The 15331-nt window shown below is 34.8% G+C and overlaps 1 protein-coding gene across 4 annotated transcripts in view; it reads right to left on the reverse strand.

Moving 5' to 3' along the window:
* Window positions 1-15331, reverse strand: part of TBC1D19 (TBC1 domain family member 19) — a 178450-nt gene that overhangs the window by 9710 nt on the left and 153409 nt on the right. For all 4 annotated transcript variants that reach the window (XR_004027327.1, XM_030801175.1, XM_003258556.4 and 1 more), the window contains 3 exons: window positions 14096-14205; window positions 11796-11887; window positions 5112-5227 (listed from right to left, as the gene is read on the reverse strand). Coding sequence is in view for 3 of the 4 variants with exons in the window: in XM_030801175.1 (XP_030657035.1) it covers window positions 5112-5227; window positions 11796-11887; window positions 14096-14205 (318 nt within the window). In the remaining variant the exon portion in view is untranslated. The remainder of the gene's footprint in view (window positions 1-5111; window positions 5228-11795; window positions 11888-14095; window positions 14206-15331) is intronic.

A 15331-nucleotide genomic window follows, 5' to 3' on the forward strand; every position in this document is an offset into this window, starting at 1 on the left:
CAAAACCCACTGCACGGAAACTCAGAACTAGTGCTTTACACAACTGACCACACCCCCGCATTCTGAGTTAAGGTCTTGTGATGCACGGAAATTGTCTGCTCTAGAAGACAGTGCCTGATGGCCAGACAAACTGAATACCACAGTTTTGAGAAAAAGGAAAATTCAGTGTTCTTAAAAAAAAGAAAAGCCATTTTATAAGTTATTTCTTTCAGACCTACAACTTAAACCATTTTAAAATGGCATGAAGATCTAACGAGGTTTGTTTTTTTTTTTGTTTTGTTTTGTTTTTTTTTGGTAGAAATGGTATCTTACTATGTTGCTTAGGCTGGTCTTGAATTCCTGTGCTCAAGTGATCGTCTTGCTTCACCCTCCCAAAGTGCTGGGATTACAGGGGTGAGCCGCTATGCCTGGCCTAATGACTGTCTTACAGATTAAGGTTTATTTTGGTGCAGGTATTTCTTACTAATGTAGTAGAGAGGCTTCTGAAACGTTATATGGAGGCTGAATTTTTAAATAGATTATGTTTCATATGTACCAAGGAGGTGTTCTGATAGAAACATGGCTTTAAAGCCTTTTCTTAAAAAATATTTTTATAATTTTTTGTTATATTTTTATACACAGCACTGACTTTCTTAGAGTGTCACAGATGGATATATCTGTAGGGAGGGCTGCTGTGGGATTGATCCTGACATTTAATTTAATGTTGGCTACAGGAAAAAAGAAGTGAAACTTCAAAAAAATACAAACATTACAGGACAACTTAAAGGTCAATAATATACATTAAATAGAAAGCAACATTGGAGGCCAGGCACGGTGGTGCATACCTGTAGTCCCAGCTAACTGGGAAGCTGAGGCAGGAGAAGTGACTTGAGCTCAGGAGTTTGACAGCCTGGGCAACATGGCAAAAACCCGTCTCTTAAAAAAAATTAAAAAGAGCATTTGGATTATTGTTTCCATTAAACATATGCACATGGAAAAAGAGTAATGCTAACATGCAAAATTTACATAACCTACTGTAAAACTCCATGTGAGGGAGTGAGTCATAAACAACAGAAGGACCCATTTAAAAGGCAGGTGACCGATAAGGAGATGGTACTGCTTGGAGCTAACTCTTGACTTATCTCCTTTTCTCTCCATCACCAGTGATGGTAGTGGATTCTCTACCCAACAAGTCATTGAAGTTTAGGAAATTAATGGTAAGAAATATTCAAAATACTGGGCACAGTGACTTATGCCTGCAATCCCAGTGCTTTGGGAGGCTGAGACAGGAGCATTGCTTGAGCCCAAGAGTTCTAGGCTGTAGTGAGCTATGATTGTGCCACTGCGCTCTAGCCTGGGTAACACAGCGAGACCTTGTCTGAAAAAAAAAAAAGAAAGAAAAAGAAAAAGTAAAAGAAATATTCAAAATTATTTGGAAGACTGGTTCTTACGTATATTGCATACCTAATGCAAACACATCTATTTTTTAAAATACATTTTTACAAAGAGAATAAGTCATTCTCATACCAATTCTGTGGGTTGAATACTATTAATAGCCCATTTTGCTAATATAGAGAGTGACGCTTAGTAAGTGGGGTGACACGTTCAGAGGCACACAGGTAGAAAACGGTAAAGCCAATACTCAACCTTGGCTCTGGAGTTGTGCATCTAACCACTATGTGAAGATACTATTGAGACTGAAAGTAAGCAGCAACTACTCATCTCTGACATGAAAATCTGTGTGCTTTCCTAAAAATCACTGGCTCTGCTGTCTATCAGAATGGCTTTCCAGAGATGGCATGAAGGATGCTGCTACAGTGGTCCTGGACATTGTGCCTGAGGAACAGAAGTCAGCAGCCAGGCCTCTTAATTTCCCCAGATAAAGGCCAAGTGCAACCAGTGACTGGGAAGCACAGGCACTTTTCTAGGGGACTAGAGATTTTGGACAGTCAGGCAAAAAAGCATTAGAACTCGTTAGAGAGAAACATTCTGGAGAAAAAGATGAGAATGGCAAAATTTTAAAAGTCAAGTCAGCTGGAGTTAGTGAATATGTAACAGTAGATACAAGAGATCTGCAACAAAGGATTTACTCCTTAACTGAAATGGAGAAAACATGAATATTTTAAAGTCACTGAGTTTCATGTTTACAAGAATATCAAAGAAAACTATTTCTGTAGACCAGCAATTTTTTACAGCTTCCTAATATCTGGAATAATATTTTATATAGTGCAGGCAATTTAGCAGTTAAAGAGTATGATTACTACTTCCTTTTTTGTATATAATTGAACATAGTTGCTGAAAGCTTGACAGGCTGGCCAAATTTTCTGCTCCAGCAGGAAAGAGTTTTACATAGTGGGAAACTGTTTCTCCAAAGGTAGATAAGAAGGGGAAAAAAAGAGCAGTTCACTAACTGACCTCAGCATCCAAAATGCTTATGTGCTCATAACCTTTATTTATCTTGGTGTCACATCACAGAAGTTCCTTTCCATCTGCCTCATGTTTGGTTTGCCCAGCCCTTCCACAGAACAGGTTTGTTTGCCAGGGAGGAAAGGTCTACATTTTGGGATATTTTCAACTGAAATTATGCTTCATATGAAATACAGAGGCTCTAATATTTTCTTTTGGTCTTATTACTTTAATTCTAAGCAATTCTATCAAGAACATTAAGATAACTTTGCTTTAAACTGTTCTTCAAGAGGCTCTAATTAATTCACAATTAAAGCCAGTGCCATTTATGAAAATATTTCTCAAGACTACATAGTAACCCACTTGATCAGAAAAAGGTGGTTCCAAAATACTCATACCAAAAGTATATGAAACAATCAAAACTAATTTGTATACATTTACATGAAATTATCTACCCTGTGGTTCTTTATCTGAATTCCATGGTAAGGGAGCTTCCTTCAGTCTAGTTCCATTTCTAGATGTTCCAGAATTCTTCCCTGTAGATTTTTTTAAAGCACTCAGGGAAAATGGGTGGAAGCAATAATGCAGACTACATTTCTACCTCTTCTTCAGTAACCTTTTTATTAATTATTGAGCTCACAGAAGAGTGCCTGGCTTAGAGCAAATACAGTATTCAACATACACTTATTTCTCTTTTCCTTCAGTTTGCTAAGGGATGATAAGGCACAGAATGAGAGAATTTAAATTGAAAGAGGGCTTGAAGGTTTTCTAATTCAACATTTCTTTCAAGGTATGAAACCTCTTGACCCTTCACATAACAGTTAAAGAACCCATTCTACTTTTTCAAAGTCCTAATTATTAGAAAGTATTTTCTTATACTGAGCCCTCCTTTTTAACATGCTTTAATGTCTCTTTAAAATGATACCGAAAGCTATACACAGTACTCTTCAAATTTTCTGGCACACTGAGAGGACAGACATTTGGTTAAAAGTCTACAATTCTCTCACTTGAGAAATGACAGTAGAAAACAAGGCTACTTAGCTTGGAAAATAGAATACTTTGGGGAGAGGCGAAAATGTGAGAGTAGAGAAAACATGATAATTACCTTGGTTTAATAGGGGTACATGTAATGAGCCATATTATCCAGAAATGAAATGGGCCACCAGGTAAGGCAGGGGATTGCCCAATACTGAAGTGTCCCAACAGAGGATAAGAACGGCTTGTGAACAATGTTTAGAAAAAGTTATACTCAACACCCTTGAGAATTCCTTCTCTTGCTAGATTATATATGTTACTGCCATTCAGCCAAAAGAAATGAGGGCAGACCATTATTTCCTAACTCATATTTGTATAGGTTTTTAAAAAAATTGAGAGAGAAGAATACTAGAAGTTGCTAAAAACATTAACCAGTGATATCTCTGATTATACCAGGGTAATTGCCACCCAGGGACATATGCTACCCAGTAACTATAACTAGAGACTTCTCAGCATTCAAGAATATGTTAAGGCTGGGCATGGAGGCTCACACCTGTAATCCCAGCACTCTGGGAGGCCGAGGCGGGTGGATCAATTGAGGTCAGGAGTTTCAGACCAACCTGGCCAACATGGTAAAACCCCGTCTCTACTAAAAATACAAAAATTACCTGAGTGTGGTGGCAGGCGCCTGTAATCTCAGCTATTCGGGAGGCTGAGGAGGGTGACTCGCTTTAACCCAGGAGGTGGAGGTTGCAGTGAGCCAAGATCGTGCCACTGTACCCCAGACCCCAGCTTGGGCGACAGAGTGAGAGTGTCTCAAAAAAAAAAAAAACCCCAAATATGTTAATATGGTACCTAGAGAATCTTCCTATCATATTCTTCTTCAACTAAGCTTTATTTCCACAGCAGCCCAGAGAGGTGATTTTATAATGCTATCAATTTAAGGTATGGAAACATTCTGCCAACTTTTCTGATCCCTATCTATTGTGAAAACATTGTAATTATTATTTGAATTTCCTGGTAATCTCACTAATAAAATAATTGAGTATATTGTGCACAAGGGAAGTAAAATAATGTAATTAATAAGAAATATATGCCCTCTTTGTAATCATATAATTGCCTTGGGCATACATCTGTTGTAAGAACTGCCTAATTATTAAATAAAAGATAAATATGTGGCTTTGAAAAAAAGATGAAATAGCTTTTGGCCTGAGAGAATAAAAGGGGAAACTCAGCCACCAGGGAGGAAGTCGGAGACTGTTAGCAAAAAGGAAAAGGTTTTAACTTCATTTATAAACAGACACAGAAGAGCTGAGGTTTCAGCCATGTAGGGAGGCTTAGCCTCAGTCTGGATCTTAGGTGTTGAGATGGGGCATAGAACAGACTGCTAAGGTAGCCAGGGGAGTCCAGAGTAGAAGGTAAGTATATCTACACTTTGCTGCACAGACCTCATAGGTGCTGGGAGATAGTGAGACCTAGCTGGACTAAAAGGGGAGAGGGAAAGGGAAGGGAAAATGAACTTTCCTGGGAGCTGGGAAGAAAGACTAGAAGTAGGCTAGTATTGTGCAGTTCCATAAAATATCAAGACTGCAGTTTTTGTTGGTACTTATCTTCAAAGCCAGATATATCTATTAATTGTTCATGAATTAGAAGTGACAAATAAATTCCAGTTACGGATGGTGAATGTTAGGAAGAAAAGGGGCTTTATTATAGAAACAGCACGTGTTCTACAAACAAGCATTTACTCTTACCAGCAAGAATTTCCAAAGAGTTGTATCCTAGGATTCTATCCCATAAAAGCAAGAGCTGATCTGTAGCTAAGTATCCAGAGAAAGCTCGAACCATCCACTTAAATGATATGCGAAGTCTATAAGCAAGGAAAAATAAAAATTAATGTACCACTGAAATTTTTTCTCACGAAAATGCAGTATCAGAAGAACCCAACCAATTCTATTGTTAAGGTAACTCCTTCAAGAGTCTTAGAAATCACCTGGGCATTTAAAACTTAAGTACTTTCTTGAAAGCTGCAAGGGTGCAGTGGTGAGAAACCATAAGTCCTCAAATTAGTGGTCTTAAAGTATTAAGAAGAAGAATTACACATGCTGGGTCATGTGTAATTGCACATTCTAGAGGTCAGCCTTTACAAAACCCACTTCTACATTCTGTTTTTCAGAGTGTATACTACTTAGCTATCACTGAGCTGACCTTCTGATAGTCTTAACAATTCCAGGCAATCCATAATAATTTGAATTTTTATTCAAAATACTTGAAAGATTGTTCATTGCCTACATATTTTCTCAATTTAATAAATTATTTTCTACATTTCAGTCAAATGGCTATATAGGATGAATAAAATAAAATAACAAGTATGAGTATAAGGACAAAAATAGTTTCAAAGCTATGAGACATTAGAAATAGATTTCTGATTTCAAACCCTTCATTTTACTTAGGAGGTTATAGAACTCTGAAAGATCAGCCAGAAAATTCAACTAAATTCCATTTTGCTTAAACAATTCTAAGATGTATGAGATCTTACTACTTACAGGTAGGTTATGTTACAATAACAATTTATCTCTGAAATCAGGAAATGAACTCTTTGGCTCTGGTGCCTTAAGAGATCAACCAGTTCTTCACATTTCTGTATTATCTATTAGCATCTAATATCACTTGACTGTCCCTGACAGGTGCTAGCCAAACTGTTTGCTGGAATTATCATATTTTGTCAATAAACATCTGTGCTATTCTCTTAAAAGACAGAAAAGGACTCAGAGGTTGCCTTGGTTGGTGTCATTGTATTATCTTAAGACTGAAAAAGATCCTCAAGTTTCAGAAATTCCTCAATACTGCATAGCTATTATTCTAATACAACAAAGTACATGTAAGCACTAGTATTGACTAAGCTTTTTGGGTGGTTTTAGAATATCTCTTTATATATACGAAAGAAACTTTGGGCCACTGGATATTTTAATAACTTACAAAATACATTTGAATTTAAAGTCAAAATTATTAACTTCAGCTCACTTCATTTTACTCAAATTCTCATAGTGTCATATTTAAGGAATAGTGCCATACATCCCATCCACCAATATAGAAATAACATAGCATAGCTTTTTAGAAATAAAGTTTATTGTGCTATAGTTTATGTATAGTCATCTTCCAGTTTCACCTTCTGTGGTTTCAGTTACCCATAGCCAACTGTGGTCACCAACAGTCCAAAAATATTAAATGAAAAATTCCAGATATAATCCATAAATTTTAAATTGTGTGCTATTCTGAGTAGCCTGGTGAAAGCTCGCACAGTCCCACTCCAGATATGAATCATCCCTTTGTCCAGTGTATCTATGCTGTACATGCTACCCACATGTTAGTCACTTAGAAGCCACATTGGTTATCAGGTTGACTGTCCTGGTATCACAGTGCCTGTGTTCAAGTAACCCTTTTTTTTTAAAAACTTAATAATGGCCCCAAAGAGTAAGAGTAGTGATGCTTGCATATTGTTATAATTGTTCTATTTTATTATTAGTTATTGTAAATCTCTTGCTGTGCCTAATTATAAATTGAACTTTATCATAGTTATGTATATATAGGGAAAAACATCATGGTGTATATACAGGGCTCAGTACTATCCACAGCTTTAGGCATCCACTGGGGGTCTTGGAATGTATCTCCCACAGATAAGGGGAAACTACATTATAGTAGAAATTACCCTTATTAGTGTACAGTTCAATATGTTTTGTATGAAGAAGAACCAGATGAAAATTATAGAACTGCAAAACACAATAACCAAAAAACCACACAAAAACATCTCACTAGATGGGATCCAATAGTAAAATGAAAATGATAGAGGAAAGAGCCAGAGAATTTGACTATAGATCAGTAGAAAATGTCCAATCTACACCATACAGAAAAAGGATTAAGAAAAAGTGAAGGGCTGTGTGTGGTGATGGCTGTAATCCCAGTGCTTTGGGAGGCTGAGGCAGGAGGAATACTTGAAGCCAGGAGTTTGAGACCAGCCTGAGCAACAAAGCAAGAACCTGTCTCTATGGAAAAAAAAAAAAAAAAAAAAATAGACCTGCAAGGACCTGCGAGAAAATAACAAACCTTATTTTTCTTCATCTTCTTTTTTTCTTTTATATCAAAAGTTTCAACATTAGTGTCACTGGATTGCCAGAAAAAAAGAAGAATGAGTATGGTGCAGAAAAAAATATTTAAAGGAATAATGGGTCAAAACTGCCAAATTTGGCAAAAGACATAAACTTATAAATTCAAGCTTAGCAAACACCCAAGAGGATAAATCCAAAGAAATCTATGCCTAGATATATCATAATCAAAGTGGTGAGAACTGAAAACAAAAATCTTGATAGTAGCCACAGAAAAATAAGGATTGATATCATTTCTTCCTGAAGTGCTTGGTAGAATATGCCAGTGGAGCCATCTAGGCCTGAAGTTTATTTGAAGGTAGAATGTGATTAATTAAAGAAGTATATTGGCTGGCTGCGGTGGCTCACACCTGTAATCCCAAGACTTTGGGAGGCCAAGGCAGGCAGATTGCCTGAGGTCAGGAGTCCGAGACCAGTCTGGCCAACATGGTGAAACCCCGTCTCTACTAAAAATACAAAGAAAAACTAGCTGCGCATGGTGGCGTGCACCTGTAATCCCAGCTACTTGGGAGGCTGAGGCAGGGGAATTGCCTGAACCAGGGAGGTAAGGTTGCAGTGAGCCAAGATCGCATCACTGCACTCCAGCCTGGGCAACAGAGTGAGACTCCATCTCAAAAAAAAAAAAAAAGAAGCATATTGTAAACCTCATGGCACCTATCAAAAACATACTTTAAAAGTATAAAAATCTAATAGAGGAGATAAAATGGAATAAAAAATGTTCAATTCAAAGGTAGGCAGAGAATGAGAAAAAAGGAATAAAGAGAACATGGAACAACTAAAAAAATTTAGCAATATAGTTGATTCCAATTCAATAATATCAATTTTATTAACTATAAATGGTATAAACACACCGATTAAGAAACAGACTGCCACATAGGAAGACCCAACTTTCGACAAGAAACCCACTTAAAAAAAGATATTGATAATCAATATGTTAAGTAAAAGAATAGAAAAGAATGTATCATGCAATTATAATCAAAAGAAAGCTGGAATGGCTATATTAATATCAGACATAGTAGATTTATTACTAGGAATAAAACAGGACATTATATAATAATAAAGTGATCAATTCTCCTAAAAACAAAGCATCAAAATACGTGAAGAAAAAAACAAATACAGCACTAAAGGAAGACATAGACAAAATCCACAATTATAATTAGAGCTGTTCACATTCCTCTTTCAATAATTAACAGAAAAAGTAGACAGAAAATTAGTGTATACAAGGTTTGAACATCATTATTAACAAACTTGATTTCCTTGACATTTATATGACATTCTGCCTGATACTTGCAGAATACAAATTTTTTTCAGGTGCACATGGACCAAGACAGATCATGTTCTGGATCAAAAAACAAACTTCAACACATTTAAAACAAATGAAATCATGTGAAGCATGCTGTTTAACTGCAACAGAATTAAAACAGAAATAAATGCCAGAAAGATAGTTTTCTAAATATTTAGAAATTAAACAATGTACTTTTACATAACCCATATTCAAGGAGGAAACCACAGGAGAAATTATGAAACATTTCTAATTAAATAAAAATGAAAATATAACATATCAAAATTTGTTAGGTGGAGGTAAATAGGTAATTTGAGAGAAATCTGTAACATTAATGCTTATATTAGAAAAAAAGAAAGGTCCCAAATCAATGATCTAACTTCTACCTTAAACAAGCAGAAAGGCAAGAGCAAAATAAATCTAATGCAAGCAAAAAGAAGAAAATAATAAATATAAGAGTAAAAATAAATAAAATTAAAGTAGAAAAAAACAAAGAAAAAGAATCAATGGTACAAAAAACTGATTCTTTCAAAGATGAATAAAATTGATAAACCTGTAGCCAGAATAATCAAGAAAAAATGGGAGATAATACAATTACTAATCTCAGGAATGACAAAGATGATGTCACTACTAACCCTATAAATATTAAAAAGGCTAAGCATAGAGAATATTATGAATAACTTTCTGTTTATAAATATGATAACCTAGTAAAAGACATAAACTACTGAAGCTTATTCAAAAAGAAATAGATAACCCAAGTAGTCCTATATCTATTAAAGAAATTAAATTCAAAATTAAGAAACCTTCCAAAAGCTTCAGTTTTTAAAAAATTGATTTCTACCTTGACAATTAGAATTTTTACACTTTTCCTATATAGGAATTTTAATGTTTCTCATGTCATTGAAATAAATTTATTTCTTTTAATGAGTAAGGTATATAAACAGGCTAGAAAAAATATCATTTCAGTTTCTAGTAATGAACTAAATGTCCTCATCCTAGTAAAGAAAACTCTACTTATACTCCAATGTTCATTTCGCAGTAGCAAAAAGAAGTCAATTTACTACAAGAATAAAAGTCTTATGCTCGGCCGGGCGCAGTGGCTCACGCCTGTAATCCCAGCACTTTGGGAGGCCGAGGCGGGCGGATCACGAGGTCAGGAGATCAAGACCATCCTGGCTAACACGGTGAAACCCCGTCTCTACTAAAAATACAAAAAAAATTAGCCGGGCGCAGTAGCGGGCGCCTGTAGTCTCAGCTACTCGGGAGGCTGAGGCAGGAGAATGGTGTGAACCCAGGAGGCGGAGCTTGCAGTGAGCCAAGATAGCGCCACTGCAGTCCGGCCTGGGCGACAGAGCAAGACTCCATCTCAAAAAATAATAATAAATAAATAAATAAATAAATAAATAAAGTCTTATGCTCAATATAAAATATTTCTGAATCATGAATAGAATTTTGTTTTTTAATGGCTACAAAGGAAAGGGTATCCACTCAGTATTATCAATGGATGATATGAGGTATTTTATAAAGGCCATCTCTAAGATGTCTGAAATTCAATGGTACTTTATAAAAAGGAGATTACATATCTACCTATCTCTATCTCCATCTTGATTGCTATCTCCATTTTTATAATCATTCAGTCTTGAAACAACTCTGCAAGGTACTAATTCTCTTGATTTTTAAGATAAACAAACTGAATTATCTTAACATAAAGAAATTGAGGCTTTGATAAATTGAAAAAACTTCACCAGGATTGCAAAGCTTAACAGAAATGGAATTTGAATCTGGATTAAATTTCCACTCACTGAGCTATCTATTTGCTATGGATTCAAGAGTGGAGAAGACAAATACTATACTATTCTATCTCCCACTAACTTCTTTTGTGGCCTCAAGGAGTTAATACTTTTTTCAAATATGCCCTCCTTAATAGGAGAAAATAGCTGCAGAGAGAAGACAGGAAGAAAACATTGATAAACCATTTGGAAATCTCTCTTGCTTTAGACATTTTTTTTTGAGTCTCCTATATTTTGTATTTGATAAAAGTAATGATTCTTACAATCTTATGTAGCTTATTGATGGAGTCTAAGTTTCTACCAATTCAAAGACAACAACCTCCCCAAAAGCTAATCAACATGTTAAATCATCTTAAGAATTTGAAATATGAAACAATTATGTTAAACTTGACTAAAATATATACAAAACAGTACATTCCTTTAGATGCAGTCACAAACTCTAACATGTACAGGCAGGTAACTTTCTTTTTATTATTATTATTATTATACTTTAGGTTTTAGGGTACATGTGCACAATGTGCAGGTTTGTTACATATGTATCCATGTGCTGTGTTGGTTTGCTGCACCCATTAACTCGTCATTTAGCATGTTGTGGGTTGGGGGGAGGGGGGGCAGCATTAGGAGACATTTTTTTTTTAAAGGAGAGAGACAGAACCAATAATCGTGAAGTCCAGAGATATTATACATATTCACTTATAACTCATACTGAGACCAATGAACAAAACTCAAATTTTAGGAAGGAGAAATCACAGTGTACAACCATTGATAGGCACCTGATCTGCTTTCCTTTAACAAAAGACAGCCAACTTTTATAGTTTTCATAGGTTGTTCTCTGATAAATGTGGCCTATACTGACTTAAGTTTAGTATGATCATGTTTCTCAGGTAGTATTTGTTTCCACAAATGTTTGCTTCAGTTTTGGCTGACACCTTTCATTATGAATAGAAATTGGTTCATTTTGGTGATTCTTGTACCAGACACAAAAATCCTAGTAAATAAGACTTTATTAGGATTTTGGTAATTCTTTCAAGAATTTTTGGCACAATGTTATTACAATTTACTACTTGATAATTATAGTTTTATTAGGAAAACTGTTAGCTTAATTTCTCTGAAAAATTACATATTTGCAAGTGCTCTGCAATGAGGAAAAAAGAGCTTTCTGTGAAACTATCTATTCTTCAATTAGGAGAGAAAAGTACTCACGGTTGAGCTCCAATTTCCCGTAGATGATAAAAGAGTTGGGGAAGATAAGTTTGAAGAAGAGTTTCAAACAGCAGACAGAGTGACACAATACCCTGGATACAATAATGAATCATAAGAGAAATAGATATTTTAATATTTAAAAATTAACTATGCCAACAAATTAGTCAAACGGAAAATGAGAAACTATCAACATAAATTTTCTTTATACTGTTTAAGAGTCAAAAACAGGAAATGCATTAATGGATCTCTAACATTGCATTTAGAGATAAACTTTATCCTCTTTATGGATACTCACACATACAGATATGCTAAGGAGCCTCCCTTTTTACACAATATGCTCCCCACATAAACCAGTATGTAATATTTGGATAGTCCAAGGAAAACATCACCTTACGGAAAACTTGCTACTTTGCAAGCCACGTATTATTACTTAGCCCCAGCAAAATTAGTTTTTATCTGAATGCATTTCAGTTTCCAGTTATTTCCCTAGTGCTATATAGCCACCTTCACTCTCCCTCCATATGTCCCTTCCCCTCCAGCCTCACTCACTAGGGAAAATACTGCCTGCTTTCCTCACTCTTTCTTTGAAATCTACCCCCAGGAAAAGACTAGCAGCTAGCTGCTTTAAATTTGCATCAGAAGTTATTGAACAAGAATGTTTGATTACTTATTATACACATATTTTTTAAAACTAAAATCTACTGTTTTTAAAAGGGCATTATTTGTAAAGTACAAAATTTAACCAATTTAAGCAGACAGTTTTTCAACTACATTTATTATTTGACAACTCTGAATAAAGTCTTTCTTGCAGCTTAGCATTCCTCCGAGTTTATCTTTGTAAGGAAGTTTTAATCCTCTTTTTGCGTTTCTAAAGAAAAAAAGACTGTCATGGTTCCAAATAGTTCAGTCTGGCTGCAAGCCAAAAAAGGAGGAGACTGCCTGTAAGTTTTTACTCCACTGAATCAAAAAAAAAAAAAGGACAGAGGCAGGCCTGGCTCAATCAATTCGCTGAAAAAGGATACCCAGGGCCACCAGCATAGAGATAGATAAGAAATACCCACAGTTGCCCAGTGCCAGGCTTCAGTGCTCTGCACAGGGAGAACACCATGGGTGCGTACTATGCAGCCAGTTTTTTTAAACTCTGAAGCATAAAATGGCATAGAATATGAGTGTAGAAATATGATACTTAGAATTGAATAAAAGAAAAGAATTATTAATCTTAATTATTGGTCATATTTCTGATTATTCCAGATTAAATATTAAGGTAAGTTAAGAACAAAATCAAGTTCTCTTAGAGATAAGAAACCCAAGATAACTGGTGTTGCTTCATTTGTTTATCTGTAACATCCTGGAATTCTGTGATTTGCCAACTTTCACTAGCAATGTATGAGAGCAAAACTGGAGATGGAGGAAGGTGAAACAGGAATATATAGGCTTAGAATGGGGGGATAAAGAACAGCCATTTAATTTCATAGCAATAATACAGTTGCCTCTTTGGGGAAATTTAGCAGCCCTGACATATATTCCAATTGAATGTTTCACCTGGAGTAGCAGTCATGTTACCCACAGTAGGTCCAAAGGGGGAAAAAAAGTATAACTGAAATAAAATAAACACTGCTCTTAGTCAGGTTTATGGGAAGGGAAAAAAAGATATGATAAAGGAACAGCCAAAATAAAACAGATTAAAATGTTCAACTCCTAAATATATGCTTTTCCTTGACTCTTATATTGTAGGCCAAAGGATCATTTTATTGAATACAAAGAAAATATGTACTATTATAACTGATAATTAGCCAAATATGAAATTGGCAAACAAGTGACAAATCAATATTTGATTTTCATCAACAAAGAAGAATGATGATGATAATTATAACAACAATGGCCATTTATTTACTGAACACCTGCGAAGATCCAAGCACTAACTACACTGAGTGCTTTGTAGACTTTTCTACAGCACTAGAGATAATATATTATTTACTTCATTTCATAGATAAGAAATAAGAAAAGAAGGTAGGCATCTTTGCTAAGAATAATAATACAGACATTCTAATTTTTTAATATGTAAAAGAAAAAAATCATTTAAATGTAGTTTACAAGAGACTTTTTCTGTTTAAATTATTACCAAAATATTTAAATATCAATTTCATCTTCTCTGCCATTTTTGCAATAAAAACACATTGCTTGACATCACAAATTAAAATTTGTTGCATTAGAATTTGAGTAGAAGACTTTTTCTTAACGGAAAGAAAGAATAGATTACAGTCCAACCTAATTTGATCAAGTTTTTCTTATGAACTTACAGAAGGATGAGAAGAGATGGAATGGAGTCTGAAGAAAAAACGCACATACATCTCACGGAATATCTGATACAATTTGGAAGGTTCATGGTATAGAAAACAAAGTGGTGCAACTGAAAGAAAAAATTAATTTATAATACTGCAGAACTACTAAAATGTTAAGATAAATTTATAAAATATGTCATAATAAATCACTATTTTATAGTAATCATATACACTCACAGACAAGTTTAAAATCATACTACTTTTTTTCATTTTGAGAGGGGAATATATGCATATGTAAAGTTCAAACAGCCATTAAATATTATAAAGAAAGGAATATATTACAAACTATTATAATCCCAATTTAACAGATACCTAAGAATGACATTATGGAATTATACAGAAATATGAAAAGTTCCAAGTAACTTATAAAAACTGCATAAGTCAAATCTCTCCTTTTTTTAATTGAGGTAATAAGAAAATAACAACCAAGCAGCTTATTTTTACTTTCTCTCACAAAGGATTCAGGCCACATTTCAAAATTTTTAACTTTGGAAGTCAGGTAAGTAAAATAGATGATTTATGACTTTTAGAATCATGGTCTTCAATTAATTCAATTTGAAAATAAAGATTTTGAGTAATAGCTGTACACTACTGGTCTTTATCGCTATATCCCCATATATATTCATCAACTGAAAACAATGCTTAGGCAGAAAGGATTTATTTCTCTAATGAATGTAGAATTGATTGCCCCGTTTGTAGCAATTAAGCACAGCTGGGTCAACTCAACCAGCCATCCCACAGTTGAATGTCAGAAAGTCCTAATCTTGGATTGGAGACCTACCTGAGCATGTGATTATTCTACACTGACAAAGGTGGTCATGCTTTCCATCTTTTCAAGCCTTAAGTATTTTAGGCAGCATAGAGATAATGCAGATAGATACAACTGCATTACCTAAATATTAATTTTAATAAAAAATGCCTTACAGGGTAATTTCAAACAATATGTATTGGACAAGTAAGAATTTCTGGGGCTCTATAACCTGTTGGTAATGCTCTGAGAGCAGTAAGCACTAAGTAAGCAAGGAAGTCAGTGGGCCAGTTGAGCTCTCTTCTTTTTGACAAAGTAAAAGGAAAAATAGTAAAATATTTTATATTCTTTCAAACACAAAAGTTCAATTTTCTGGGATAAAGGGCAATGCACAGTATTACTGTTAAATAAGTCATTAAAAATTAGCATTGCAAGTGAGAATTTTT

Source organism: Nomascus leucogenys, chromosome 20 (genome assembly GCF_006542625.1).
Source record: "Nomascus leucogenys isolate Asia chromosome 20, Asia_NLE_v1, whole genome shotgun sequence".
Lineage (NCBI taxonomy): Eukaryota > Metazoa > Chordata > Mammalia > Primates > Hylobatidae > Nomascus > Nomascus leucogenys.